The sequence below is a fragment of the Salmo salar genome, chromosome 26 (assembly GCF_965601325.2).
Source record: "Salmo salar chromosome 26, fSalSal1, whole genome shotgun sequence".
In the NCBI taxonomy this organism is placed as follows: domain Eukaryota; kingdom Metazoa; phylum Chordata; class Actinopteri; order Salmoniformes; family Salmonidae; genus Salmo; species Salmo salar.
The window spans coordinates 32942501-32968786 of NC_138316.1; the positions used below are offsets into that span (position 1 = coordinate 32942501).

Below are 26286 nucleotides of genomic sequence, written 5' to 3' on the forward strand. Positions count from 1 at the left end.
GTATGTCAACTTAAAAAGTGTCTCCATCACAAGTGTTGTTATTTTCTTTGACATTTGTGTTTAACATTTGTATGGAAAATATTAGTCATACAGTGGTGAATTAGTCTTTGCTGAGCCTGCACCCAGCAACCTGGATACAGCATCTGAGCTATTGACTGCCCTTTTTGCAGGAGTGCTGCAAGTGTCCTGAGACTTTGCACATGGAGCAGGCATCTAATCTAAACTTCTCTCATGCTGCTGGTGCCTTGGTAAAAACGGACGAGGCAGAATGGAGAGCAAAGGATGGTTGCGGAAGCTCAGGTTGTCCGGGTAGGGAAATCAGACTTCCCCTGGACCAGTGGCGGTTCTAGACCATTTCAACTGGGGGGGCCAACCTGGGGCCAGTTGTACTGTTAGAGGGGCCAGTTACATTAGACGTTATTGTTGTCATATCGTTTTCTTCTTAGCAGGCAAAGGACCATGTTCATAATCATCATCGTTGCCACTGTCTAATAACGGATGTAAAAAAAGAACGATAGCAAAAATTAGTTATGTAAAAATGATTTCATACTCCACATTTAGGGGGGCCAAAATTGTTGTCACGGGGCACTGCCCCCCCCCCCCCCCCACCCCCCAGAACCGCTAGTGCCCTGGACATTGATATCGGGACAACACAAAGGCCACTCTGACACCCATATGTTTCATGTGTGCTGTTGTGAGTTCTGAACTGCAAACTAATGTAATAAGAATTGAAGAGATGCTTGGTTGAATGCCGGGAGGGAGGTGGGAGTCAACCCAGTCTGTAATTGATTTGGGATTGCCACAATTGTTTATTTGGAATGGCAGGTTAATTGTGGGCATCTTCACACTTTGAAATTTACATTTGAAAATGCATTGAGATACTTGGTCATTTGCATGCCACTTTTGGTGGGTATGTCAAATGACTAAAACAGGGGACTGTAATTTAAGATGCACAAAGCTCAGATTCAGCATATTCACTTAAAGGGATACTTCGGGAGTTTGGCAGCGAGGCCCTTTATCTACTTCCCCAGAGTCAGATGAACTTGTCCAGTATCAAGATAGAGGTACTTTAGCGAACCAATGCTAACTAGGCTTACAGTTATTGCGCTAATGCTAGTTAGCAATTAATACAATGCTTAATATAGATGTTTTCCTTTTGTGTAATACACATGATTTCCAGTGTTCTATTTAGGACACTCATTTGTGTACAGGTTGATGGTCACTAGACTTGATACTGAATGTTATGGATTGTTCTCATATCTGTTGATAGTGGTGGACGCCAGACTGGAGGACACTGATTGTTATTGTATTCTGTGACACTGTGATTCTGTAGCAGCTGATGTTGACTTCCAACAAGCTTCTCGGCTGGTGTTTACCGAACATTGGTGCTGTGACATTAGAATATAAGGGCCTGCTTATGTAAAGGATCACTGCTTCCTTAGTAAGTACTGCTCCCTCCTAATTCAGCTGGAACCCCAGGACCTCTGCTTCGCTAGCACAGGTGACCGCCGTTCTGAAGCGTCTTAGTGGGGACACTTGATGCTGAAGAGGAAGTTTCACACATCCCAATATGCTGCATTCACCCCTCAAACTTACTCAAAACACACTTAGAGAAACGGGTTAGAGATGTTTTCTCTGCTTCTGTGCTGGAGGAGTCTCTCTGTTGCAACTTGTATTAAACCAGATTGATTTTGATTGACTGCATCGGCTCTTCTCTTTTATTCACCTCGGAAATCTCTATTATTACAGCCATTTAGGATGAAGTGAGGAATAATCACTGCTGGCCTGTGCTGATTCTGATCTAAACAGCATGATTGGCCACAAAAACTAACAAGGAGTAGTAATCGTCTTGACACCTCTGAATATAAAACTACCTCCAAGCAGTACTTGTCCTAACACCTCTGAATATAAAACTACCTCCAAGCAGTACTTGTCCTAACACCTCTGAATATAAAACTACCTCCAAGCAGTACTTGTCCTAACACCTCTGAATATAAAACTACCTCCAAGCAGTACTTGTCCTAACACCTCTGAATATAAAACTACCTCCAAGCAGTACTTGTCCTAACACCTCTGTATACAAGAGACCAAATCATGTCTGACTTTCTGACAACAACCATGGATGAACTGTGTCATCTTGAGGAATAGAGTTGGTCTACTGTTCAACAACCAGAGAGGGGATCAGGATCGGAGCCCGCGACATGTGTGACGCATCCCTCATCTTTGGCTGTATAGTATAGTTGGCAGTGACAGAGTTAGGACAGAGTTCATGGATGGTTCTATGTTCTCTTGGCAGGTTTGGCAATCAGCTGCCTCTCTCTCTCCAGCTCCCTGTCTCTCTGTTGTTCTTTCTCCATAGCCTCCTTCTGTCTCTGCTGCTGGAGCTTCAACGCTCTTTTCTGGAGACAGAGAGACAAATTGTTTTAAAAAACATCCCAGTTTCCCATTCAATTCAATGTCAGTAATTTCACATTTAGGTTTACATTTAAAACAACAATTTCTTATCAACTGCTACCATAGAAAAGGAGAGAATGCGTGGAGGAGGTGGAGGAGAAACTATGTGGTGAGCAATAGCTAAGCAACAATAGTCCATTCTGGGGGAAATAAACATTCACCCACCTTTAGTTTAGTTGTCTTCTCGTGCAGCATGATCATGTCTTTACGTACGTTCACCAGTTTACCGTGATAAAACTTGGCCTCTGTGAACTGAAACAAACTGGTTACAAACATCCATCAGTCCTACAGGGAACAGGAGGGGTGGACAATGAAAGTATTCTCTTCAGATGCTGTGTATGTTTGAAACAACAGGCAGACAGACAGCCAGCCAGCCAGCCAGACAAATGTACCAGTGAGTTTAGATCCAGTAGGGAGTTGCACTCTCTGAATTTGGTGACTTCTTGTTCCAGTGTGTCCAGCAGGATGACTTGGTTTTGACTGGTCAAGAGGAAAGGAGAGGAACATAAGAGCCACAAACACAAGACAGTCACACACCACAACATCTGTAACATGGACAGAGAATACTAACTATCTTTTAAAGTAGAATCTAATTACAACATGATCTGTGAATTATCATTATCCTCCTAATAAACTGAAAGATGAAACTGGACTAGAGGAAACAACAAGTGCATCCCAAATGGCACCCTATTCTCTTCATATTGCACTACCCTATGGGCCCTGGTAAAAAGTAGTGCACCTTAAAGGAAAGAGAGTTCCGTTTGGGATGCAACCCAAGGGTTTGTTTTAATGTCTGATGTGATTTGAATACTAACTTGAGTTCCAACAGAGCCTGTTTGGAGCTGTAGAGGTCAGGCAGGTAGTGAGAGAGCAGGCCTTCTGTCAGTTTCTCTATGGCCTTTCTGTCCACTACAATGGGCTCTTCAATAGGGACTGATTTCTCTGCAGGCTGGGAGTCCTCTGTAGGCCGAGAGTCCTGGGGAGTCAGGCTGAAATCTGAGGGGCAATAACAAACACTTTGTCAATTCTAACCGGTCATATGTAGAAAGACCAGTCCCACTCCCTTCAGTCTGACCTCATGTCTGGGTAGGTCCATGGCCCTAGACTTTTTGGGGCTTTTTTGGGACAGGTCTCGGAGGTGGCAGGTAGCCTAGCGGTTAAGAGTGTTGGGCCAGTAACCAAAAGGTCTCTAGTTCGAATCAACGTGCCGACAAGGTGAAAACCCCTAATTGCTCCAGGGCCGCCGTTGATAATGGCAGACCCTGACCGTGATCCCACACTCAGAGTATCTCAGGGAGAGGGGATATACAAACAACACATTTCCAATTCAAATTAGACAAATATACTGTAAGCACACACCAAATTATTTTATTATTATAATAAACATCTTTGGACCAAAAACTGGTGCAAAGCCTGCCAGTGGAAAAGCACTGAAAAGTGACTGATTCACACTCTAGGGTAGACATGAACCGTACTGTCCTGGCTCAAATATTTAATTTTCACAATATCTTGTCCAGCATGGTTCCAGAAACTATTGTGAATATGTAACCAGGCCAGCCCAATACAACTCAACTTGGTTCAGTTCGGTTCTGTAGTCCAAATCAGGCATAAGAGTCTGATTCAGAGTTGAGATAAGCATGTGCAACTCATAACTAGTTACCGTAGCTGCCAGTGTTCTGAGGAGGGTCACGCTGAGACGAGGAGCCCTCATCTGCCCTCCCCTCTGTCTCCATGTTGGACATCACTGTCTGATTCTACAGCCTAAAGAAAGCAAGCAGCAGCAGTGGCAAAATTAGCAATGTTTAGCGGTGTGCCTGGTGTTTCCAGATTTCTATGAAATATGACCTATAATTACTTACAATATCAGTGAAATAGTTTTCCTTACAAAAAATGGTAATGAAGTATGTCAACAAAGCTTTTCTGTGTTGGAATGGTGTGGGCGTATACTGGTTATTAAAAATATTCATGCAGGTGGACTGCTGATTGGCCAGCTAATCCTTCTGAGGAGTATTACATCACACTATATGACAAAATAGCAAGCATTTTTTTAAAGTTTGAGGTGGGTTTTTTATTTTATGCAAATACAAGTATAGGATGAGTCAACAACATTATTTGGGTATGAGTTAACACAATATGAACTGTTAATAGTTAACTATTATTTCTTGTTTTATTCTGCCCAACCACTGATAAATTAATATAGGGGAAACACTGGAGATGTTAGCCACTTGGACCCTTGAACCTACTGAGGGGTTGCAAACCCACTTCCTCTTGGAGAAGTGTGCAGACTTTTATTCCAGCCCTGCTCTAAAAAGCCTGATTCAGCTGATCAAAGGTGATTAGTAGAATCAGGTGTGTTACAGTAGGGCTGGAGCAAATGCCTGAAAAGCCAGTAGTTATTCAGGGAAGGATTGGCAAGCTCTGGCTGAATGTCCTTTGTAAGTGAATGCCTGACTAAGACAACACAACCAGGTATCAATAAAATAGATCAACTAGCTAGCTAGTTTGATATCAGCACGTCTAGGAGAGCGCTATGGTGCCTGGCTATGCTAGCTAGCTATGCCATTCTGAATAAATCTAGAAATGCTGTCCACTCTACAGTTAGCTAGGGCAGCAAAACACATTCAAGTCATTTCAAATGGAGGCAATCATGATATATTGTAAAATATACAGATGATTTTGAACCCTTTACCTTTGAAATTAGCTCTCCATCAACAACGGCAACGTCTGGAAAACATCATGTGACAGGGCGTCACTCATGTGACTGTGTTTGGACTTCCTGTTTGAACGAATATAGCTTGATTACTTGTTTCTCAAACTATTAACGGTGCGATGTTGATGTTAGAGAAATGGTTTTGAACCGAATCACAGTGAGGAAATGGTCTCCCCTAGAAAAGGCTGACGATCGGTAATTTTAACGCTGTTCTAAGAGGATTGTTATGTTTTCAGCTCAGTTAAAAACTCGAGTCTCCGAGCTAGGTTGGCTAACCAATCAAGCCTCCCCTCTTCTGTCAATGGTGAATCGATTTGTTGGACGGATGAGTTGTTGCCAGACATTATTGTGTGTAGTCAACAAGATTGTTGTTTTCAACGTTAAATTCTTTAATGACAACGAGGGATTTGCATGCAGACAACAAGCAAGCTGTTTTGATTCAGCCGAGTGTGGATGTATTGTTTGTGCTTTTCTGTTGGAGGTGCTGTTATCCCCCATTGAAGTTCCCCTCGAATCATCAGAATTCTCTGAAATGGAATGGTTATCGTTTTCAGTGCATGAAATATTGAATATGTAGGCTTCCTTAAATCCATGTCCACCTCGGAGTATTCTGTTACACGGGTAGACGATCGAAACATACTTAAATGTCAACCTGGTGTGCAGTTAGCTATTACATTTAAAATAAATCATATTTATTATACTGTGCCGTTTTAAGACATTGGATGTGTTCTAAGTAACGATAGGACGTGTTCTTTCTTTCTGTTAATGATGAATTATTTCCATGTTTCAGGTGTGTCAACACAGATGTAACGTTACAACCACTGATTCAGTACGTTATAAGACGGCCGCATGGTGACATTGGTGAGAAGCACACCAAACTCAGACCGGTATAATTGAAAGTTAACAGCTCCTGACCTGTCAACAACTGGCGTTAACGATGTCAGGTGGTGCGAGCTTCATGAGCAAGGTGCGGTCCGCCTTTAGGAAGGAGCCTGAGGACTGGGACCTGAGCGACACGGCGCCCTTTGACCTCTCCGGGGACGAGCTCGCGGAGGATGAGGCGCCCAAGTTCAACAAACTCAAAGTGGTGGTTTCCGGTGAGATGGAGGACTACGCAGCAGGGGCACCGTCGAACGGCGTCGCGGTGAACACAGTGGTGGTGGATGATGACGATTCGCTGCTCGACTCGTCCTCGGGGAGCTTGGGGAGCCCCGGTGTCAACATGGACCGGTCGCAGTGTGAGAGCTGCACGAGGAAGAGAGAGGGGGTTAAACGGAGGAGAGTGATGAAGAAGTTGGCATGCGCCTCAGTGTTGTATTTTCTCTTCATGATTGGAGAACTGATAGGTGAGCAGACAAAACACACTACACTAGTCTGTTACAGGACTGACTACAAACTCTCATTATACACTGTTAGTACTGTGAGGTTAAAGCTGTGGCCTTCAAGTTCCAATCAAATCAATTTGGTATGATGTTTGGAGCATTGACTTCCAAGTTCCAAACTGAAGTACCCTGAGTGGACCTACTCACTAGCGCTGGTCCTGGAGAGGTACTGCGGTTGCACTGCAAGCCCAGCGCTAGAGCACAGCTGATTCCACTAACTAACTAATCATCAACACCTCTTATTAGGTGAATGAAGAGTGTTAGTGAAGGGCTGAAACTGAAGTCTGCACAGTGTAGGCCCTGTAGTTCTCCAGGACCAGGGCTGGGGACAGCTGTAGACTGTACTCAGTTAGTTTATTTTCAGATCCTACATCTCCCACATCAACATTGTGATTGGATCTGTAATCTTAGTCGGTCATACCCGTCCCTCCTCATACCTGGCCCCAGGTGAAGAGTGGAGGAATGTTCAACACATAGTGGTATTAGTGTACCTGTACAATCACCAGCTGCCATAACAATACACACATGCACCTAAGATGACAAATGTAATGTGTGTTTGATTATGTTCTGAGAAATAGCCGTTTTGAATGAACTAACAGCTATCTGTGTGTGTCTGTAGGTGGAGATGTAGCTAACAGCTATCTGTGTGTGTCTGTAGGTGGAGATGTAGCTAACAGCTATCTGTGTGTGTCTGTAGGTGGAGATGTAGCTAACAGCTATCTGTGTGTGTCTGTAGGTGGAGATGTAGCTAACAGCTATCTGTGTGTGTCTGTAGGTGGAGATGTAGCTAACAGCTATCTGTGTGTGTCTGTAGGTGGAGATGTAGCTAACAGCTATCTGTGTGTGTCTGTAGGTGGAGATGTAGCTAACAGCTATCTGTGTGTGTCTGTAGGTGGAGATGTAGGTTATAATGTAGGTCATGGATAGGCAACTTTGATGGGGTGGGGCCACAAAATCTGAACTCATCATGAGGGGCAGCAGTGGCTCTCAGGTCTGCGTACCCAGTTCCATCCATACCCACATGTGCAGTCCTAGCCTTTTGTGGGCCCTAAGTGAAATTTTGTTGGCGATAATGTATTATGATGTGTTTATTGTCTCTGTGTCTAGGTGGTTATGTAGCTAACAGTCTGGCCATAATGACTGATGCTCTCCACATGTTAACTGACCTGATTGGGATAGTGGTGTCTCTGCTGGCACTGTGGCTGTCTGCTAAACCACCCACCAACAGATTCACCTTCGGACTGCATCGCCTAGGTACGTTACTGTTACTCCTCTCCTCTTGTTCCATAAAGAGACATCTAGAAAGTTATCATATTTCTGAGATGGAATGTGAGGTCAGCAGTGTTTTGATCTTGTCTCATGTTTCTCTCCTCGGACTGTGTAAGGAAAGTGACTTTGTGATTGAGAAGCTCAGAGGTTACTACTGTTTCAGATGCAGACAGTAAACTGTTAACGTTACATTCAGCTGTCCAGTATAAACATGTCGGTACATTATCTGGTCCATCTCATCTCTGTGTCTCTACCCCCATAGAGGTGGTCTCAGCCGGTATCATCTCATCTCTGTGTCTCTACCCCCCATAGAGGTGGTCTCAGCCGGTATCATCTCATCTCTGTGTCTCTACCCCCCCCATTCGAGGTGGTCTCAGCTGGTATCAGTGTGTTACTCATCTCTGTGTCTCTACCCCCCCATAGAGGTGGTCTCAGCTGGTATCATCTCATCTGTGTCTCTACCCCCCATAGAGGTGGTCTCAGCTGGTATCATCTCATCTCTGTGTCTCTACCTCCCCATAGAGGTGGTCTCAGCCGGTATCATCTCATCTCTCTGTGTCTCTACCCCCCATAGAGGTAGTCTCAGCCGGTATCATCTCATCTCTGTGTCTCTACCCCCCCATAGAGGTGGTCTCAGCCGGTATCATCTCATCTGTGTCTCTACCCCCCATAGAGGTGGTCTCAGCCGGTATCATCTCATCTCTGTGTCTCTACCCCCCATAGAGGTGGTCTCAGCCGGTCTCATCTCATCTCTGTGTGTCTCTACCCCCCATAGAGGTGGTCTCAGCCGGTATCATCTCATCTCTGTGTCTCTACCCCCCATAGAGGTGGTCTCAGCCGGTATCAGTGTGTTACTCATCTACATCCTAACGGGGGTGTTGTTGAACGAGGCGGTGCAGAGAACTGTCAGTCAAGACTTTGAAATCAACGGAGATGCCATGCTCATCACTGCAGCTGTGGGGGTCGCTGTCAACCTAGTGTGAGTAGCTGAGTACACACCTGCATACACACACACACACACACACACACACACACACACACACACACACACACACACACACACACACACAGACAGAGAGAGCGGTCATTATGCACCAGAACACTCATTAGCCCTGACCTGACAGTGGGGAGGAGGGAGGGAGGGATTCCAGTTAGAGTGAATGAATGATGAAGCTTCCTTGTCTCCAGCCAAGGACAGCAGTGTGTCTGGCTGTAAAAGACCCACAGTCAGTGTATGATGAGATGTCATAAACTACTGCAGGACAAAGGTCTTTTAGTATCCACTCCACACTACTGGAGCTAAATTACTTTCAATTGTGTGACTCACTTGGTTAGAGCGTGGCGTGTGTAGAGTGTTGTTGATGATGCTAAGCGTGGCGTGTGTAGATGAGCGTGGCGTGTGTAGATGAGCGTGGCGTGTGTAGATGAGCGTGGCGTGTGTAGATGAGCGTGGCGTGTGTAGATGAGCGTGGCGTGTGGTAGATGAGCGTGGTGGCGCGTGTAGATGAGCGTAATCTGGAGCTGTAAAAACAGCGGATGTTAATTTTTATGCAGATGATACTGTTCTTTATTCAAGTGGTGGTAGTTTCTTTGGCTTTTGAAAATGCCCAAAGAGCATCAACAGAATCTGTATGATTTAAAGCTGGTTCTGAATCCGGGTAAAACAAAATGCATGGTATTTTCAAATGCCAGGCATGTTACTAATCATGTCATTGCTACATTGGCTGGACATACTATAGAGCAAGTCAAAGTGTACAAATATTAGGGTGTGTGGGAGGAAGTCCAGCTGAGCTTCACTGTTCATGTGGAGAACTTGATAAGGAAGCTCAAGCAGGCCAGGAAGATTTGAGTGATGTTCTATATATGCAGGCCTCAACCACTACCCTGAGAGCACTTGATTCAGTGTATCATGTGGTCCTCAGGTACATTACCAATCAGAAACGTCTAATACATCATTGTGATCTCTACAGCGCTGTTGGCTGGTCGTCATTGACCTTGCGTAGGCTTAAACACTGGTATACACTGATTTATAAGGCCATATTGGGTCAAATGCCACTGTTCTTTTTTTTTAATCATGTCGGTAAATAAATATCAATTACGGTCCCATTGGCTTTTAACAGTACCAAGAATTAGAACAGGTCATGGTAGAAATAGTTTTAGTTACTCAGCTCCGTGGTCCTGGAATTCTCTCCTGAACATTTAAACATTTGATCAAGTCATGTTGCTGGAGTTTTAACTCCTGGTCCATGGAAATATCAGTCTTTAGGACAGCTGTTTTTTTTAACGTAATATGTAATTGTCTAGTTTTGTTTAGTGTTGTTAGTGCATGTAGGTTGTCTGAAATGTTGTTGTCCCTGCTGCTATTGGACCAGGTCTCTCTTGAAAAAGAGATGTTATCTCAATGAGAAACCTGTATAAATAAAGGTTTTTAAAAAAATGTTGTGTGCAGGTGAGCGTGGCGTGTTAATTCCCATATTAAATAGCCAGGCTCAGCTGAGGATGTGTCCAGCCCTCAGTTCCAAAGCTGCTCTATTCCGTTTGTTTTGTTGCCTTTTTAAAAGTGTGCTTTGTAGCCTAATAGCAAGTTTACCCAGGATCGGGTCCACTCTTAGCGTCCGTGGACTACACCTCTCTGTTGTTCATGGCCTTTCTCCGCTGGAAATCTGTTAGCGGATTGGCTTGTCTGACTGACCAACTGACTACAACCTTTTTGTATACGGTATTTCATTTGTTTTGGTGTGATGTATACCGTGATGATTTCTGTAGTTAGTTGTGTTTGAGGACTTATTAAGATTTGATATGCTTTATGTTTGTGTGGTAAAATAATTGTTTTGATTGTATGATTGGTACTGGGTTTACGCTACACTGGATGAACGGACAAACATTACGTGACTAAGGTCACTTGAGTTCCCTGAACTTCTTTACCGTGCTGGGCTCTTTTAGGTCCGAGGTTCAGGACTTTTCTGGAGGAACCAGAACTCATTATTTGTTATATTATTGTGTGTGTGTGTGTGTGATCATTTATGTTGGTAATACAACCCACAGAAAAGAATACCTTTGAAGTTATTTCCAATGTTTTAAGGGTTTATGGAAAGTGTATTTCCATCCTGACATTTACATGAGTCCTTTGTATTGGTGTAGACTTGACGGACCAGATGGGACTCATTCCCTCCCAAACCAAAAGGAGAAAGCAATATTTTCTCTGGTAGGCACAACCTACCTGGCACCGCTATAAACAATAACCTCAAGTCAAAACCGTTAGTGTGTTGACGAGCGGGGGGCGTGTGTAGTGTGTTGACGAGCGGGGGGCGTGTAGCCTCAATCATGTATAGTAATGATTAACGTAGTAGTAGTACATAATTAAACGGCCACCAGAAGATAAAGCAAACTGACAAATCTCTCTCCTCTCTTTATTTATTTAGTATGGGTTTCCTCCTGAACCAGACCGGTAACGGTCACCTCCACTCCCACGGGGGTCATGGTCACTCACACGGGGTTCCCCCTCCACCCTCACATGGCCATGGCCACAGCCACGGTGGCCCCCCAGCCCAGGGGCCCCAGGGAAGCCTAGCGGTCAGGGCAGCCTTCATCCATGCACTGGGAGACCTGGTCCAGAGTATAGGGGTCCTCATAGCTGCCTACATCGTTCGCTTCAAGGTAGGCTGGAACGTCTGACCTGGGAGCAGGAAGAGGGGTTAAAGATCCATTTATTTTGGAACTGTTTAATGTTGAAGGGATGAATGGGATGGTTTAAGGGCTTTCTTGGTCGGGCCAGGGTTGTGTTCATTAGTCCATGCAACAGAAAAAGTTGTATAACATTTTGCAATGGCAAACGCAAATTACCGTTTCTTATTGCAGGGTTTCCCAAACTCTGTGCTGGGGCCCCCCTGGCAGCACGTTTTGGCTTTGTACCTACGGTCCTGGGGCCCCCCTCGGAGCACGTTTTGGTTTTGTACCTACGGTCCGGGGCCCCCCTTGGGAGCACGTTTGGCTTTGTACCTACGGTGCTGGGGCCCCCCTTGGGAGCACGTTTTGGATTTGTACCTACGGTCCTGGGGCCCCCCTCGGGAGCACGTTTTGGCTTTGTTCCTGGGGTCCCCCTCGGGAGCACGTTTTGGCTTTGTACCTACGGTCCTGGGGTCCCCCCTCGGGAGCACGTTTTGGCTTTGTACCTACGGTCCTGGGGCCCCCCCTCGGGAGCACGTTTTGGTTTTGTACCTACGGTCCTGGGGCCCCCCTCGGGAGCACGTTTTGGTTTTGTTCCTGGGGTCCCCCTCGGGAGCACGTTTTGGCTTTGTTCCTGGGGTCCCCCTCGGGAGCACGTTTTGGCTTTGTACCTACGGTCCTGGGGTCCCCCCTCGGGAGCACTTTTTGGCTTTGTACCTACGGTCCTGGGGCCCCCCTCGGGAGCACGTTTTGGTTTTGTACCTACGGTCCTGGGGCCCCCCTCGGGAGCACGTTTTGGTTTTGTACCTAGGGTCTTGGGGCCCCCCTTGGAGCACGTTTTGGTTTTGTTCCTGGGGTCCCCCTTGGAGCACGTTTTGGTTTTGTACCTACGGTCCTGGGGCCCCCCCTGGCAGCACGTTTTGGTTTTGCCCTAGCACTACACAACTGATTCAAATCATCAATGCTTGATGAGGAGTCGGTTATTTGAATCAGCTGTGTAGTGCTATGGCAAAATCCAAAACCTGTACCCAAGGGGAGCCCCAGGACCGAGTTTGGGAAACCCTGCCTTATTGGACAAGTCCACATGGAAAGGAACTATTTGTCTTTTTCCTTCAGTTTGTGCCTAACGACCAAGCTGTTAGATTGACCTGACCTTTGCCCCCCCTAGCCAGAGTACAAGCTGGCGGACCCCATCTGTACTTACATCTTCTCTATCCTGGTGCTGTTCACAACGATACGCATCATACGGGACACAGGAGTCATCGTCCTCGAGGGTGAGACAACGGCTACATGTACTGCAGTTCATATATTAGCCCGTGTTTCCCAACTCCAGTACACCCAACAGTACACGTTGTTGTAGCCTGGACAAACTCACCTGATTCAACTCATTGAGGGGATGATGATGATGATGATTATGATTAGTTGAATCAGGTGTTTGTCTGGTGCTACAACAAAACTCTGTGCTGTTGGGGGGACTGGAGTTGGGAACCAGTGTATTAGCCTATGCGTACTGTATGTGATTTAGATCAGTGGTTCTCAGTCCTGGTCTTGGGGGCATAAAGGAGTGCACATTTTAGTTTTCACCCTAGCACTCACACTTGATTCAACTCATCAAGCTTTTGATTTGCTAGGGCAAAAGCAAAAACGTGCACCCCTTTGGGTCCCCAGGACCAGTAAGCTGATGTAGATCATACCATAATGTGCAGGAGAGACGGAGATAATCTACATCATCATATTTCTGCTCATCGTTAACCAGAAGGATCTACTGTCATCAGAACAAATGCTTATTCTATTCACTTCCTGTCTGACACTGTCATGAACTCTAACCATGATTATATAGAGCTGCGTTAATATACTTAGTCCTGCACTGAAACACACTTTCAATTGCCTAATCTGGAGCTGTAAAAATGTCCCATAATGTTTAAATAATAGTAGATTGTTCTCACGCTATGAAAGGCACAAGTCTTTTGTAAACAACTTAGTGAACATGGCAACAAGACTCGCTAGAGAGAAACAATGTTAACGTTCTGAGTTTCATGAAACGAAAGTGTGTGTTGCTGTTAGGGGCTCCCAGGCATGTGGACGTTCAGCGAATCCGAGAAGACCTTCTGAAGTTGGAGGACGTCCAATCAGTTGACGAGCTCAACGTGTGGGCGTTAACCGGTGACAAGACCTCGGCCCTCGCACACCTGCGGCTCTGTGAGTGACCTTTGACTTCCTCTCCTTTGTTAGTTGTACACATGGCATGTGGAGTGCATTCTGTTGATGGGTTTAGGAACTCTACACTCTGCTTATATCTCAAATAGTCTTTCTGTGATTTTTATTTAACTAGGCTAGTGAGTTAAGAATAAATTCTTATTTACAATGATGCTGTGCCAATTGTGCGCCGCCCTATGGGACTCCCAATCACGGCCGGTTGTGATTCAGCCTGGAATCGAACCAGGGTCTGTAGTGATGCCTCTAGCCCTGAGATGCAGTATTTTAGACTGCTGCGCCACCCCTGGGAGACTAAAGGGGTGCACATTCTTCACATCCTTTGTCCTCGACCTTCTCAACTGTATTGGAGAAGTTCCCAAGGTCCTTTCCTCTCGGACCGACTTCTCCAATGGATTTTAACAAGGAGGCTTCGAGAGGATGTGAGCAATCGAAAGATAAATGAACAGCCAGTGTCCTAACCTATTTCTGTGCATTGTGCTTCTAGCGCCCTCTAGTGCCAGTGCGTGGGAGGACGTGCAGGCCAAGGCCAGACACCTGTTGATCCACACCTACGGCCTGACCAGGTGCACGGTGCAGGTCCAGACACACAGAAACAGGGCTACACGCACCTGTACACACTGCCGAGAGTTCACCACATAGCCTGAATTAAAAGCAGTCTGAGGAGGTTAAACCAGACTGGTGCCAAAGCATAGTGATCTGGTCGATGCCATTGCCAGGATATTTGGACGGACAGTCAGTCAGATGCACATTTTATTTTTAAAGGACAGCTGATTCCTCCTGGGCTGTTGACCTGCTTGCAAAGCTTTCTGAAGAGGGGTTGAGCGAATCTTAACTTTTCAACAAAAACAAAAGATCTATAATAATCACCATTAAAGCCTGTAAATGTTTAACATTATTCCTTTCTTTTTGGTACTTGTATAGTTGAACTGTGTTAATGTTTGTTTGAGCGCTCTGACTGTAGGTGTTATATTGTTTCCAGTGGGGTGACAAAAGGGAATGTCTCTGGGTTCATCTCAATTCTATTTCTTTGATTCCTTGCATCCTCTTTGCTGCCTCCTCAAAACACAACGGAGGAACATCAGATTCAGGACATTTAAGATTCACGGTGTCTGTCATCTCCTCACAAGGTAGAACCACTGGCATCTACTCTGACCTGTTAAGGACCAATCCTAACATGAGATATGCACCTGTATGTAAAGTCTGGCACGCCAATGCAACAACTTACACAGAAATGCAAGTTAACTGTGTGAATATCTGAAGTTCGTATTGGTCTTCTAGTGTATCAGTGTTTGACTAGGTTGATGTGAGGCTGTGTCTGAAAATGTTACTAGCTATCCAATCCTTTTTTCCTCTGTCCTTGTTTCCTCAACTCCTCAAAGTTAATTGGAGGAGAGGATCCAAGGTCCTATCCTCTGATGACCACCTCCAATGAGCTTTGAGGAATTGAGGGAGGAAAAAGGACTGAGGAAGCCAGTAACGTTTTCAGGCACAGCCAGAAATGAGGCCCAGGCCATCTCTACATCTGATCGTATTATTAATCTGATGATCGTGTCCATATTGCCTTTGCTAATGTTTGAAAATGCCTTCTCCTTTACTGACCGTGTTAAACCAGTAGACAAAGAGGATGTTTTTATGTTAAGGGTTATCTGAATTTAGAGTACTGACCACACACTTTTTGTTTTACTTGTTTCTTTAACAGTTAACTTATTCTAGCTGAAATCAGGAAACTGACAATGAAAGTGACTTTGAATCATGTTTAATACTGTAGTAGGGTAATACATGACTACTGCTTCTAGTTAATATCAGCCAGGTTTATTTGCTCATCAGATTGATTCTGTCAACATTTCAGAAATGCAGTATTGTTCCATAAGCATCGAGGGCTGTGAGATGCCAATATTTATCGTGTGTGTATATGAATACACTTGGCATTGTCTTCAGGTCCTGGTTGGTTCCTTAAACCACTGTCAGTCTTCCTGTCCAAGCTTATCAACATGTTGGTATGAACAGACTAAAATGACATTTTCTTTAACTGCAAATCAGTTCAGTATATGCATTACCTGCCTTGTGTTGCTCTTGTTTTGATTAATTTTATGTTCATTTTAAAAGGCATTTGGTCTATCCTGTTGTCAGGGTTGGCTCTCTACAGCAGCACTCAGTGATTTGCACATTGATTCCTTCAACCTGAACACTAAGGCTCTGCTCCAATATCCACACTCGTGTACTACTTACGTAGAATGAAGTATGGATACGTCCCAAATGGCATACTTTAAGTGGTAAACTAATATGGGCATTAGAACCGAGACTTCTATTCCCTTAACATCAGGATGCAGTATTGCCTGGTTGTTGATCACATGATCAGCTGTTTGTTTAAATGATTCATGGTTATCAATGTTTGAGTTAATTTATCACTAGACTGAGACCTGTCTGAGTCTGTCACTCTCACTTCAACTGGCAGATTCATTGACTGGAAACATGTGAAGAACCTGTTACATTTAGAAATAAATTTCTTTTGAACACTGACCTAAAGAGTTGTGGTTTGTTCTGCTTCTAAAGGGGACTAGAGCAGAGGTATTGCTGCTGGTAAGCTTCCTTGACTTAGCCATGTGTTGGCTAAAATGAATGTCCAACTTTTTAAATCGGCTGTTAGCCAAAATACTTGTACCTTTTCTAGCTAAAATAGACTTAAAGTTTACACTTGTATATTCCATTAACTGTGGGGAGGTCAAAATATTTCAATGTTTGACTTTCACTGGCCATTATCCTTTACCCAATAAGACAGAATTTGAGTGAAAATCAGGAAGGGGGTTCCTGACCTTGACTCGCTGGGCCAGACCATGAACTAGCCGTTTCTGACCTCAGGTCCTCTAGTTACACCAACAGTAAATATTTTTGTGGTCCTGGACAAGCACACCTGATTCTAATCATCAAGCCCTTAGTTTAATCAGGTGTTTTTGTACGCCTACAACAAGTGTGTGCTGTTGGAGGACTGGAGATCCTGTTTGTGCTGATGTATTACAATCAGTAGGAGGGTGTCATAACAGAAGTAACAATCATCCTAATGTAATTAGGCCTACATACCGTCAACTCACCATAACAGCCAACAGACCCACAAAAAAGGAACCTAAATTATTTTTATTTTCCAAGTCCGCCGCGTCATCTGATGGGGTGGGTCTATAGTTTCATCTGAAGAGGTTTTTGTATGTCTGTAGTTGCTGGGTCGAGAGAGAGGGAGTCATCCTCTGTAAAGACTGGAGGAAGTATCGGTGTTTGATACTAGAAGCTTCCATACCTTCATCCTGGAGGGTCAACAGAGCCGCCTGCAGACAACATTACAGTTAAACCCCCGCAGCTCTCATTCTATGGTATAAACGAACATGTTGCTGAATCTCTTCTCTTCTATGGTTAAAAGTGACTGGTGAAGAAAGCATTGTCTATACTTTAGGGACAGGTGTATTGGTGTACTCTGTACCTCATTGTGAAGGATTAAAGGGACAGGTACAGTATGTTGTATTTACAGGGGAGGTGTGTTTTGGTACTCTGTACCTCTCTGCACAGGTTCTCCAGGTCTGCTCCAGAGTAGAGGTCAGTGTGTCTAGCCAGCTGCTCCAGACACACATCATCATCCAGAGGCATCTTCTCTGTACACACCTGCAGGATGGACACACGCGCCTGGAGGGGGAGAGGAGAGAGAGGAGGGTGTGAGATCAGAGGGATGATCAGGTCAGGTGGTGGTAATAGTTACCTGTAGGTCAGGTGGTAATAGTTACCTGTAGGTCAGGTGGTAATAGTTACCTGTAGGTCAGGTGGTAATAGTTACCTCTAGGTCAGGTGGTGGTGGTAATAGTTACCTCTAGGTCAGGTGGTAATAGTTACCTCTAGGTCAGGTGGTAATAGTTACCTCTAGGTCAGGTGGTGGTGGTAATAGTTACCTCTAGGTCAGGTGGTGGTGGTAATAGTTACCTGTAGGTCAGGTGGTGGTGGTAATAGTTACCTGTAGGTCAGGTGGTGGTGGTAATAGTTACCTGTAGGTCAGGTGGTGGTGGTAATAGTTACCTGTAGGTCAGGTGGTGGTGGTAATAGTTACCTGTAGGTCAGGTGGTGGTGGTAATAGTTACCTGTAGGTCAGGTGGTGGTGGTAATAGTTACCTGTAGGTCAGGTGGTGGTGGTAATAGTTACCTGTAGGTCAGGTGGTGGTGGTAATAGTTACCTGTAGGTCAGCTGGTGGTGGTAATAGTTACCTCTAGGTCAGGTGGTGGTGGTAATAGTTACCTGTAGGTCAGGTGAAAGTGGTAATAGTTACCTCTAGGTCAGGTGGTGGTGGTAATAGTTACCTCTAGGTCAGGTGGTGGTGGTAATAGTTACCTCTAGGTCAGGTGGTGGTGGTAATAGTTACCTGTAGGTCAGGTGGTGGTGGTAATAGTTACCTGTAGGTCAGGTGAAGGTGGTAATAGTTACCTGTAGGTCAGGTGAAGGTGGTAATAGTTACCTGTAGGTCAGGTGGTAATAGTTACCTGTAGGTCAGGTGGTAATAGTTACCTGTAGGTCAGGTGGTGGTGGTAATAGTTACCTGTAGGTCAGGTGAAGGTGGTAATAGTTACCTGTAGGTCAGGTGAAGGTGGTAATAGTTACCTGTAGGTCAGGTGGTAATAGTTACCTGTAGGTCAGGTGGTAATAGTTACCTGTAGGTCAGGTGGTAATAGTTACCTGTAGGTCAGGTGGTAATAGTTACCTGTAGGTCAGGTGGTAATAGTTACCTCTAGGTCAGGTGGTAATAGTTACCTCTAGGTCAGGTGGTAATAGTTACCTCTAGGTCAGGTGGTAATAGTTACCTCTAGGTCAGGTGGTAATAGTTACCTCTAGGTCAGGTGGTAATAGTTACCTCTAGGTCAGGTGGTAATAGTTACCTGTAGGTCAGGTGGTAATAGTTACCTGTAGGTCAGGTGGTAATAGTTACCTGTAGGTCAGGTGGTAATAGTTACCTGTAGGTCAGGTGGTAATAGTTACCTGTAGGTCAGGTGGGGGTACGTAGATTATCTGGTCCAGTCTTCCAGGCCTTAGGAGGGCACTGTCCAGAGAGTCTGGTCTGTTAGTGGCCGCTACGATCATCACTTCCTTGTTACACACCTCCTGGTACTCCAACTGACAGGGAGGGCAGACAGACAGGACATCATGTTAACAACAGAAGCGATTGTCAGGGCGTTTGAGGCGATCAGTTTGAGCAATGTGAAGCTCAGAATCGCTACTCTAAGTGATTTGTAATTCAGTGATTCTGAGCAGAATCGATATAAAAAGTTTTCTGTTGGTGTGTATGTTTTTTGTGTGATTATAGGTGGTCTCTTTTTTCTCCCCAATTTCGTGGTAGTTACAGTCTTGTCTTATCGCTGCAACTCCCGTACGGACTTGGGAGAGGCGAAGGTCGAGAGCCATGCGTCCTCCGAAACACGACCCTGCCAAGCCGCACTGCTTCTTGACACAATGCACATCCAACCCGGAAGCCAGCCGCACCAATGTGTCGGAGGAAACACCGTACACCTGGCCACCGTGGTCAGCCTGCACTGCGCCCGGCCCGCCACAGGAGTCGCTAGTGCGCGATGAGACAAGGACATCCCTGCCGGCCAAACCCTCTCTAACCCGGACGACGCTCAGCCAATTGTGCGCCGCCCCATGGGCCTCCCGGCCGCGGCCGGCTGCGACAGAGCCTGGGCTCGAACCCAGAATCTCTGGTGGCACAATTAGACCACTGCGCCACCCGGGAGTCCGCGGTGTATGTTTCCTTAAACGACCAGTTCTGATTGGTGCTCTAGTAGTCAGACATTACATCCTACATGTTCCTGTTGGTGGCGCTCCTCCACTCTCTCAGCCTGTAGGGTCTTCCCTGCTCCTCTCCTCTCCAGGGTCCTAAAGCCTACCCCGTCCAGCTCATTCAGCAGCACAGACAGGAGGCGGGTCTGGGCACTCTGAGGGACATAGCCTTCTGACCGGGAGCCAATCAGAGAGTCCACCTCATCCAGGAACAGGATGGAGGGAGCACAGGCCCGTGCCTGACGAAAGAGCTACATACAGGAACACACCACAAGGTTGTACACGTACACACAATAACATCTACCAAAGTAGATGGGGCGGCAGCTTAGCCTAGTGGTTAGAGTGTTGGACTAGTAACCGAAAGGTTACAAGTTCAAATCCCCGAGCTGACAAGGTACAAATCTGTCGTTCTGCCCCTGAACAAGGCAGTTAACCCACTGTTCCTAACCATCATTGAAAATAAGAATTTGTTCTTAACTGACTTGCCTACCGTAAATTCCGGACTATAAGCCGCAACTTTTTTCCCAGGCTTTGAACCTCGCGGCTTAAACAATGACGCGGCTAATATATGGATTTTTCCCGCTTTCAATTTTTTTGCTAAAAAAAAAAAACACATTCTGTGACGTGCTCAGTTTTTGGGCGGCATGAAGCTTTCATTAGACCGATGAAATTGCCGAACGGGTTACGGTCAAACAACTTTTTTGTTTACTGTTTAGATTAAATTGAGCGCTCTCAAACTTCCCATCATTCTGATTACGGTAGTCATTTTGTCACCCTCATCATGGCAAAGACACGGAGAAATGCATATGATGCAGCTTTCAAGTTGAAGGCGATTGATCTGGCTGTTGGAAAAGGAAATAGAGCTGCTGCACGGGAGCTTGGTCTTAATGAGTTGATGATAAGACGTTGGAAATAGCAGCGTGAGGAATTCACTAAAAAGACAACTAAAGCTTACTGCTAATTTTAATTTTTTTGTTACAAGCCGTGTTTCGTTAAAGCCTATTTATTTTTATTACAAGCCGTGTTTCGTTAAAGCCTGTGTAAAGTTCATTTGTTTCAATGTACCGGTAGGCACCTGCGGCTTATAGACATGTGCGGCTTATTTATGTTCAAAATATTTTTATTGTTTTTAATTCAGTGGGTGCGGCTTATATTCAGGTGCGCTTAATATTCCGGAAATTACGGTAGTTAAAGGTAAAAAAAAAATAATCTACCAAAGTGATTATATTGATTAAAGCATGACAGCAACATTCCTCCAAATAACAAAGTTGAACTGCTTCAAAAAATGTCTAACACTGCATGCTAGTACAAGAAAAATAGGAACATTTTGGTTAAGACGAGGGGCTCTCCAAACCCCTACCTGAGCCAGGGCCTTCTCCGAGTCTCCTACATATGGAGAGTAGAGGTCAGCCCCGCTGACTGACAGGAAGGAGCAGTGGGAGGAGGTGGCTGCAGCCCTGACCAGGGTGGTCTTAGCACAGCCTGGGGGACCGTACAGCAACACCCCCCTGGGACGGGACAGACCCAGACGCACAAACGCCTCCGGGTAACGCATCGGCCACTCTATACTCTACAAGGAGGGAGCAGAAACAGAGGACAGGAAGTCATGACAAGTCTCAAATGACACCCTATTCACCTTACTCTCTAGTGCACTACTCTGGAGCAGAGCGGTGTGTCTGTTGTATCTGTTATTGGTCAAATGAATAAAGGAATGCTGCTGTTTCCCGGTATAGTTCCACCAGTACCTGTTGTAGTTTGACTTTGACTTCCTCCAGGCCTCCTATCTGTTCCCAGGAGACGGCTGGGAGATCTGTCCGTCCCAGACTGCCCCTCAGACAGGATGGACGGACAGTCTTCAGGGCAGACAGGAAGTGTTCCATGGTGATAGCCTGCTCCCCTGAACCCTGACAACATACACAACACACAGCAGGAGACGATGAGCTAAGACTTTATCTCAATGACAATAACCTGGATAGAAGTTAGAACAAGTGTGTGTGTGGATGATCCGGCTCATATGAGCTGACTTTAGAGTGTGTGTCTATGCTTACCTGTGTGTTGTGTCGTATAGCCAGCATGGCAGCCTCACGGCAGAGAGCACTGAGGTCAGCACCCACATACCCTGTAGTCCTCTGGGCCAGCTCTGCCCAGTCCACACTGACACACACTGGCATGGCCCTGCACAGCACTGAGAGGATGGATAACCGCTGCTGTGCTGTGGGGGCACCGATAACCACCTGAACAACAGAGAGAGAGAGGAAACAGTACATTACATTACAGACAGGATGAATAACTACTGATGCACCAATGACTACCTGGAGGCAACAGGCACAGGATAGTATGTTACTGTACCTCTCTGTGGAACTTTCTGCTTTGAATTAAGTTTGAATAACAACATTAAGTCACCTCTCTGTCGAACCTCCCGGGCCGCCGTAGCGCCGGGTCCAAGCTGTCCGGCTGATTAGTGGCTCCTACAATGAGGAAGCGATCTGATTGGTCCATGCCGTCCATGAGCGTGAGCAGTTGAGCGACCAGCCGGTTCTCGGGTGCGGAGGATCCAGTCCGTCTGGGACAGAGAGAGTCCAGCTCATCCAGGAACAACACACAAGGCCCTTCCTCTGCCGCTGCCCGCGCCCGACCAAACACCGCCCGCAACCTCTCCTCACTCTCCCCTGGCCGAGACCCTACTACCTGGGGCGTGGAGGAGGCAAGGTAAAGTCCAATTACATTCAGCCAGTGTGTGTGTATTGTGTAACATCGAGCCCACAAGCTAAACAACATATGTAAGAAGGCTGGGTAAATCTTGCTTCATGTAAGTATTCAAGTGTGTGTTGTGTAATACTCTGTGTGTATATGCATGCATATTTATGTGACTGTGTGTGTCCGTTCATATGTGTATATATGTACTCTTACCTCTGGTCCTCTGACTGTGATGAGGTTGGCCCCCACCTCCCCCACCAGGCAGCGGACCAGCAGGGTCTTTCCGACCCCCGGCGGCCCAGCAAGGAGCACCCCTCTGGGGCAGGACAGACCCAGGGAGCCCAGGGTAGCAGGGTACTGCAGAGGCAGGCGCAACATCTCTCTCAGACACGCTGACACCTGGAATCGCAGACAAAGACATGATTAGACAGACACTGAAGGGTCTCTCTCTCCTTCACCTCAATAGTCTACAGTGACTTCCTCCACTCGTCTCCTCTCCTCCAACTGCTCTGACTAACTGAAGACTTCAGGAGAAGAGAAAAGAGATTCAAGAGGCATCCTAGAGTCCATATTGCTTTCACCTACTGAGTCACAGAGTGAACGATGTGACAATTGAAATGGACTATTGAGATGGAGGACAGGAGAAGACGTCACTGTAGATTATTGAGAAGGAGAATAGGAGAAGACGTCACTGTAGATTATTGAGATGGAGGACAGGAGAAGACGTCACTGTAGATTATTGAGAAGGAGGACACTGTAGATTATTGAGAAGGAGGACAGGAGAAGACATCACTGTAGATTATTGAGAAGGAGGACAGGAGAAGACATCACTGTAGACTATTGAGATGGAGGACAGGAGAAGACATCACTGTAGATTATTGAGAAGGAGGACAGGAGAAGACATCACTGTAGACTATTGAGAAGCAGCCTCTTCCTGGGTCCTCACCTCCTCCAGTCCTCCCAGCAGGACCTGGGGCTGCTCCTGGAGCTGTCCTCTGTAGTACCGGAGGGTCCTCGTCCCCATTATTTCCACCCCTGTCTTAGATGTAACCAAACCAGTCACGGTGGACTCTGGGTTCAGGCTCTCGATGACGATCAGTTTAATGTCCGTGTCATAGTCACCCACATCTATCACGTGCTTCTGGTGGACATATGTCCCTTTCAGCATGTCCTTCACTAGTTCATGGATGAAACTGGGAGGAGTGGTTTTCCGGAACTCCACACTCTGAACCACCACTGTTATTCTGATGCCTTTCAGCTTGGGGCAGGAGACTGGGGTGAGGCTAGGACTTAGGCATGGGCCGGGGGGAAGTGGGCTAGAGCTGAGGTGTGTGGGTGTCGCTTTGTTTAAGATAAGAGTTGAAGAACAACATTTCATGTCTATCTGTATGAATCCGTCAGCCAGGTCAGGCCTGGGCCAGGCAGTACAGAGACAGGACCCTCCAGACAGAGCCACCAGAACAGGAGAGCCCAGCCCCAACCCCAGGGAGGACATCAGCCCTGGGCCCAGTCTGACCCTCTGGGTTCCCCGGTCCCCTGGGTCCATTGGCAGCACTCTCAGAGACACCTCCTCCTCCTCCATCGCTGTCACAGCTGGGGAGAAGACACAGGCTTGTCTGTGGGAGGCAGAGATTGAGAGACAGGGATATGGGGTTTATTCATCAAGGACTCTCTCACTGAAATACAGACAGACAACTGACAGACACACAATCACATTTACTTTTCTTGTTTATGAGATAAAGATTATTTTCAAGTTATTTTCATCATATATTATTGTTTTAGTTTTAATATAATCTTTCAATAATAACATTCATGACGTGACAATATTTTTATAAATACACATTGCATAATAGAAGGCAGACATTTCAAAGATAAATACTGACATTTGTTGGACAGAGATAATCACCTGAACTTTTCATACATTTAGAAATATTAGATGGCAGACCACTACTGATAAAAAAGTTATGCTTGTAATTTTGCTTGTACAGTCGTTAATGACCTTTTTATTTAATGATACTCATTGAGGGCTGTTTTTAATATCTCTTTCAAAGTCTTTATTGTGGTCCCCTTTTCCTGAGGGGAAGAGACAGGCTATTTCTTACCACTATTTGATGGATGGGTACCTTCGTTGGAGCTGGAAGTGTCTGGGGGCAGAGGAGGGTAGCCATTAGGGAGGTGGGAGGCAGCCGGAGTACTGGCAAGGTTTGGTGGATCGTCACCATGAGCCTCCATTTGAGTGGACCAGTCTGCTGCAGGACCTGTGTCATCAGGGAGGGAAGTGTCTTGTGATGGCTCTTCCCTGGCAGACTCGAAGCTGTCAACGTTCTCCTCCTCATTGTGGCTGTTGCTCTCGGGTTTGTGATGTTTCTCCTCTTGACCTCTCGGTTACCTTGTCCTCCTCTTCCTCACCTCTCTGCTGTTCATCTTGTTTGGGGACGTGCTGTGGGATCTGTGGCTCGTCTGCTGGCTGTGTTGGTTGTTGCACTTGAGTTTCTGCTAACCTTCCACCGTTCTTTGCTCTGTTGCTCCAGGCTTGTGGACAGTTGAAGTAGGTGTGCCCATCACCATTGCAGGGTGTGCACTTGCTTTCACTCGTGCAGTCTCTGGACTTGTGGCCGAACTCACTGCATCTCCAGCACATAACAGTCTTGCAATCCTTCACCTGGTGGTCCATGGCATTACAGATATAGCAGTGGGTGGTCTGTCCTGGGTAGAATATTCTGCTGCTGTTTGGCCCCAGCAGGATGTTGTTGGGGATCACGACAGCTTCACCATCAGTTCCTCTATTGGTCCGGATCTTGTACCCCCTTAGGCCATACCCATATCCCATTGTTGTCTACTGGTTTCATGGCAGGCTGAAGGAGAGTGCAAAAGCGTTGCAGATACAACTCTGTCATGGTCAGAAACTCTTCCTCTACTTCAAAGGTATAGCCTTCTCGTCCACGTTAAATGGGGACTCTGCTCCCAATCACTCCATTTCTGCTCATGTGCATCTTCGTTGCGGCGATTTGGGATGGTTATGTAGGAATAGTCGTCTGCAGCAGTGATCGAACTATAGGTTTTCAGCCACATACTCTCTAGTACTAGGCATCTCTCCTTCCTCAACGAAGCGCAGCCTGACCCAGAGTTGCTAAGGTCGGACTGCAGAGCTCCCAAAATTGGGAGCCATGATGTAACATTTGCTCCGTTATAAGTTGTGAAATCACCTTTACCATAACCAAAACAGTTTAGCAACCCTATCCCAGCCTGATTTCTACTTATGCTGTCTGGTCACGGTGGCTAGTTAGCGACGGCTAGCTGGCTGACTTCTCTAGCTAACAACACCATAAAGGCCACACATATAGACACAGTAGCTAGTTAGCTATAGACACTTACCAATATGAGTACTAAACGATCTTCAACCACGTTTGTTTCACTAGACGAATAGTTTGACAGCTAACGTTAGCTAGACGCTATCATGCTGCATTTCTATGTTTACAGCAGCCATGTGTGTCGAAAATGAGATGGCCAACAATAAGCATTCTCTCGAACGATGTGGGGGTTAGCTGGTAAGGGATTATAATTAAGATATTCTTTTACATTGTAGTTTGTTTAGAATGGTAAGACTAAAATATTTGCTCGAGAGTTGTTGATAAATAACTTTGAAGTGATGAAACATCTTGGAAGCAGATGCCCGTAAGTTTCCGCCTCTTTAAAACCCCAGTTTTATCACAGTCGCCCAGCTACATAAAACTATCATTCAAAACATGTCTCACTGGCGTCATCTTGTGTACAACAATATGCAAACAACTTCTGTGCAACATTACATTATTGATGGCGATATAGCTTGTGAAAAAAACATGTAGTGATTTTAATTACGGAAAGTCCTTAAGAGCATTCTACATTAATGTCACCAAATCTCGATGAATGTCAGCCTGCAGTGGTATTAATGTGGTTATGAGAGACTCGCATAGTCTCTATAGTCAATGATATATGCATTGTTGACGTTATAGTCAGAACTAGGAAACTCGGAAATGTCTGACTTGCTAACTGGCTGTAGTTGTACACGTGCCGCGCTCAACCAATTAGCAAGTCGGACATGTTCTAGT

General features: G+C 45.8%; 3 protein-coding genes across 11 annotated transcripts; 1 reads left to right on the forward strand and 2 right to left on the reverse strand.

Annotated features, from left to right (window-relative positions):
* Positions 1-785: 785 nt before the first annotated feature.
* Positions 786-5426, reverse strand: LOC106587685 (biogenesis of lysosome-related organelles complex 1 subunit 6). Its single transcript, XM_014176276.3, has 6 exons — positions 5144-5426; positions 4115-4215; positions 3270-3450; positions 2847-2934; positions 2620-2706; positions 786-2399 (listed from the first exon to the last, which is right to left on the reverse strand). The coding sequence occupies exons 2-6, from the start codon at positions 4194-4196 to the stop codon at positions 2280-2282; spliced, it is 558 nt and encodes a 185-aa protein (XP_014031751.1). The 5' UTR covers positions 4197-4215; positions 5144-5426; the 3' UTR covers positions 786-2279.
* Positions 4867-16218, forward strand: LOC106587684 (putative proton-coupled zinc antiporter SLC30A4). 7 transcript variants are annotated; one of them, XM_014176271.3, is made up of 8 exons: positions 4867-4889; positions 5955-6510; positions 7654-7800; positions 8641-8794; positions 11238-11472; positions 12650-12755; positions 13546-13680; positions 14183-16218. In XM_014176271.3, exons 2-8 carry the CDS (start codon positions 6102-6104, stop codon positions 14335-14337), a joined length of 1341 nt encoding a protein of 446 aa, XP_014031746.1. In that variant the 5' UTR covers positions 4867-4889; positions 5955-6101; the 3' UTR covers positions 14338-16218. The 7 variants fall into 7 exon arrangements, with proteins under 7 accessions (XP_014031746.1, XP_014031745.1, XP_014031744.1 ...); XM_014176270.3 differs by lacking the exon at positions 4867-4889 and adding an exon at positions 4901-4923; XM_014176269.3 differs by lacking the exon at positions 4867-4889 and adding an exon at positions 5097-5359.
* Positions 15439-26243, reverse strand: LOC106587677 (ATPase family gene 2 protein homolog B). 3 transcript variants are annotated; one of them, XM_014176262.3, is made up of 12 exons: positions 25574-26240; positions 24301-24342; positions 23145-23814; positions 22412-22597; positions 21905-22189; positions 21550-21735; positions 21247-21405; positions 20862-21071; positions 19525-19752; positions 18704-18838; positions 17242-17367; positions 15439-17015 (listed from the first exon to the last, which is right to left on the reverse strand). In XM_014176262.3, exons 3-12 carry the CDS (start codon positions 23778-23780, stop codon positions 16878-16880), a joined length of 2289 nt encoding a protein of 762 aa, XP_014031737.1. In that variant the 5' UTR covers positions 23781-23814; positions 24301-24342; positions 25574-26240; the 3' UTR covers positions 15439-16877. The 3 variants fall into 3 exon arrangements, 2 of the variants coding, with proteins under 2 accessions (XP_014031737.1, XP_014031736.1); XM_014176261.3 differs by lacking the exon at positions 24301-24342 and having other exon boundaries at positions 25574-26239; XR_001324490.3 differs by lacking the exons at positions 15439-17015; positions 24301-24342 and having other exon boundaries at positions 19518-19752; positions 25574-26243.
* Between the last annotated feature and the right edge of the window lie 43 nt (positions 26244-26286).